Below are 2,135 nucleotides of genomic sequence, written 5' to 3' on the forward strand. Positions count from 1 at the left end.
GTGTACATGTACGCAACATGCATCCTTCTTGGAGTGTCCCTTCTAATGCCCCTTAACGCTCTCGTTTCCGCACCGCGCTTTATGGTGGACTACTACAAGTACGTATCTGGTAAAGAGGATGCCGAACCGAACCTTCCCTTTTTCTGGAAGAATATTTTCACGTTCTACAATGTTGTATCGCTTGCGTCGCAGGTGATTGCTGGACCGACCGTTCTAACTCGTGCAGCCCGTCGACTTTCATTATCTGTGCGCTTTGCCCTTTCCATCACGTTGATGATGTCGGAGGTATTTGTAGTTCTCATGATGCCTGTGATCAAGGTACCTCAAACAGTTGCCATTGTTCTTCTTTGCCTTGTGACAATATTTGCAGGTATTGGGAAATCATACCATGAGGCGACGTGCTACGTTCTGGTGGCGTCGATGCCATCTAAGTTCATGTCTGCTGTTATGTTTGGAGTGTCACTATGCGGTGTAATAACGTCCACACTACAGTGCATCATCAAGGCATCGATGGAAGATACCTATGAGTCCGTGCTGACGCAGTCATACATTTATTTTTCACTTGGTCTACTGATAATGGCGGGTACACTTGCGATGGCTCTCTGTCTACGATATAATTCCTACGCGCAGGAGCACGTTGCTGAGTACCGTATGCTCAAACTACAAGAACAAGGAGTAGATGCTGAGTCTCAAAATGATGAGAATGAACCCGTGGCTGAAGGTAAAGGTGAAGGTGAAGGTAAGAGTGAGGGTGCCATGACGACAGCAGAGCAACTGACGGCAACTGCTGTTATGCCTGTAGCGAGGATAATCCGTATGATGTTAGTGACAGTCTTCTGCGGCTTCTTCCTCACCTTATTTATCTTCCCCAGTCTTATTATTCCCATCGATCGTGACCACAATTGGTTTGCGACAATTGCCATTCTGCTATACAACTGTGGGGATGCTATTGGACGTTTCTCCACCTCGTTCAAGTGCGTTTGGCCGCCCCGCCGTGCTCTGCTGTATTTCACTTTTGGTCGCTTCATTTTTGTTCTGCCCTTCATGTTATGCATCTACCAATACATCCCTGGCCATGTCGGTCCGTATATCTTCTCGTTTCTCCTTGGCCTGACCAACTGTGTGGGTGCCATGTCGATGGTGTATGGCCCAATAACCCCTGGTCTTGAGACTGCGGGTCAGAAATTGATGGCTGGACAGTTGATGGGGATTTCGCTGCTTTCTGGAATTGCCGCTGCATCTGTGCTTGCGATGATTGTGGTTGTCTTCCTACCATGAGTACGCTTAATGGAGGAGCCGCCTCTCACTAACACCACTTTGTTAGTACGTGACGTGTTTTAAGTGATGGAGCATCGTTGATGTTTTATCAAAGATACTATCTTAACTTATATATATATATATATATGTATTAGTTTATATCTTTTTTACATTAACAAGATTATTTTATTTTAATTAATTATTTATTTTTTGATTTTCCTTTAACTGAAGGCATGTGCGGGTGAGGCAGCATAAACTATTTTGGACTGCCTCAGTACGCTAGCCCCTTTATAACGTACGTTTTTGTTTATTTTTTGTCCTAGGACTGCTTCCCCGCTATTGGGTATGTTGAGGGAAAAAACGTCAGACACTTTCTCTCGGCACCTGGTGCGGTGTGTCCGGCATTTACTTCCCTTCCTTCCTTTTTTTTATGATGCACATTACGTTGCCTGCTGAAGATATTGTTTGGAGCAATGTGCTTGTGGTGTTTGGGTGTACTGAAATTTGTGGTGAGATGGTGCGACTCTTGTGTGGTTAAGTAAAGGAATGTGAACTGATTGTACGATATGCCACTGGTGTCGCTACCATTCACTGTCAACGAGCTTCAACCATTATTAGTGGTGTGATTTTAGTGGATACAAATAAGAAATAAATTCCTAGTGTGTATTTTCTCCCGTTTCCCCCTTCTTTCATGTAGGCCAACTTTAGTGCGTATGTACGGAGGGATAATATTAGTGTTTAGTAATTTCTGCGTAAATACCTGCGGTTTCCTTGTTTGCAGCAACACGTTACCTTTCAACTATAGACCTCCGTTGCGTGCTACAATCGTTATTTGTGTATTATAATTATCTATTTTAAAAAAATTTCTATATATATAT

The 2,135-nt window shown here is 43.6% G+C and overlaps 1 pseudogene across 1 annotated transcript; it reads left to right on the forward strand.

Moving 5' to 3' along the window:
• The first annotated feature begins 6 nt into the window (after positions 1–6).
• On the forward strand, positions 7–1,275 carry TEOVI_000753400:pseudogene (annotated as a pseudogene). The gene has a single exon. A coding segment is annotated over exon 1 (1,269 nt).
• The last annotated feature ends 860 nt before the right edge of the window (positions 1,276–2,135 follow it).

This window comes from Trypanosoma equiperdum, assembly GCF_001457755.1.
Source record: "Trypanosoma equiperdum strain OVI genome assembly, contig: ctg_1760, whole genome shotgun sequence".
Taxonomy (NCBI): Eukaryota; Euglenozoa; class Kinetoplastea; order Trypanosomatida; family Trypanosomatidae; genus Trypanosoma; species Trypanosoma equiperdum.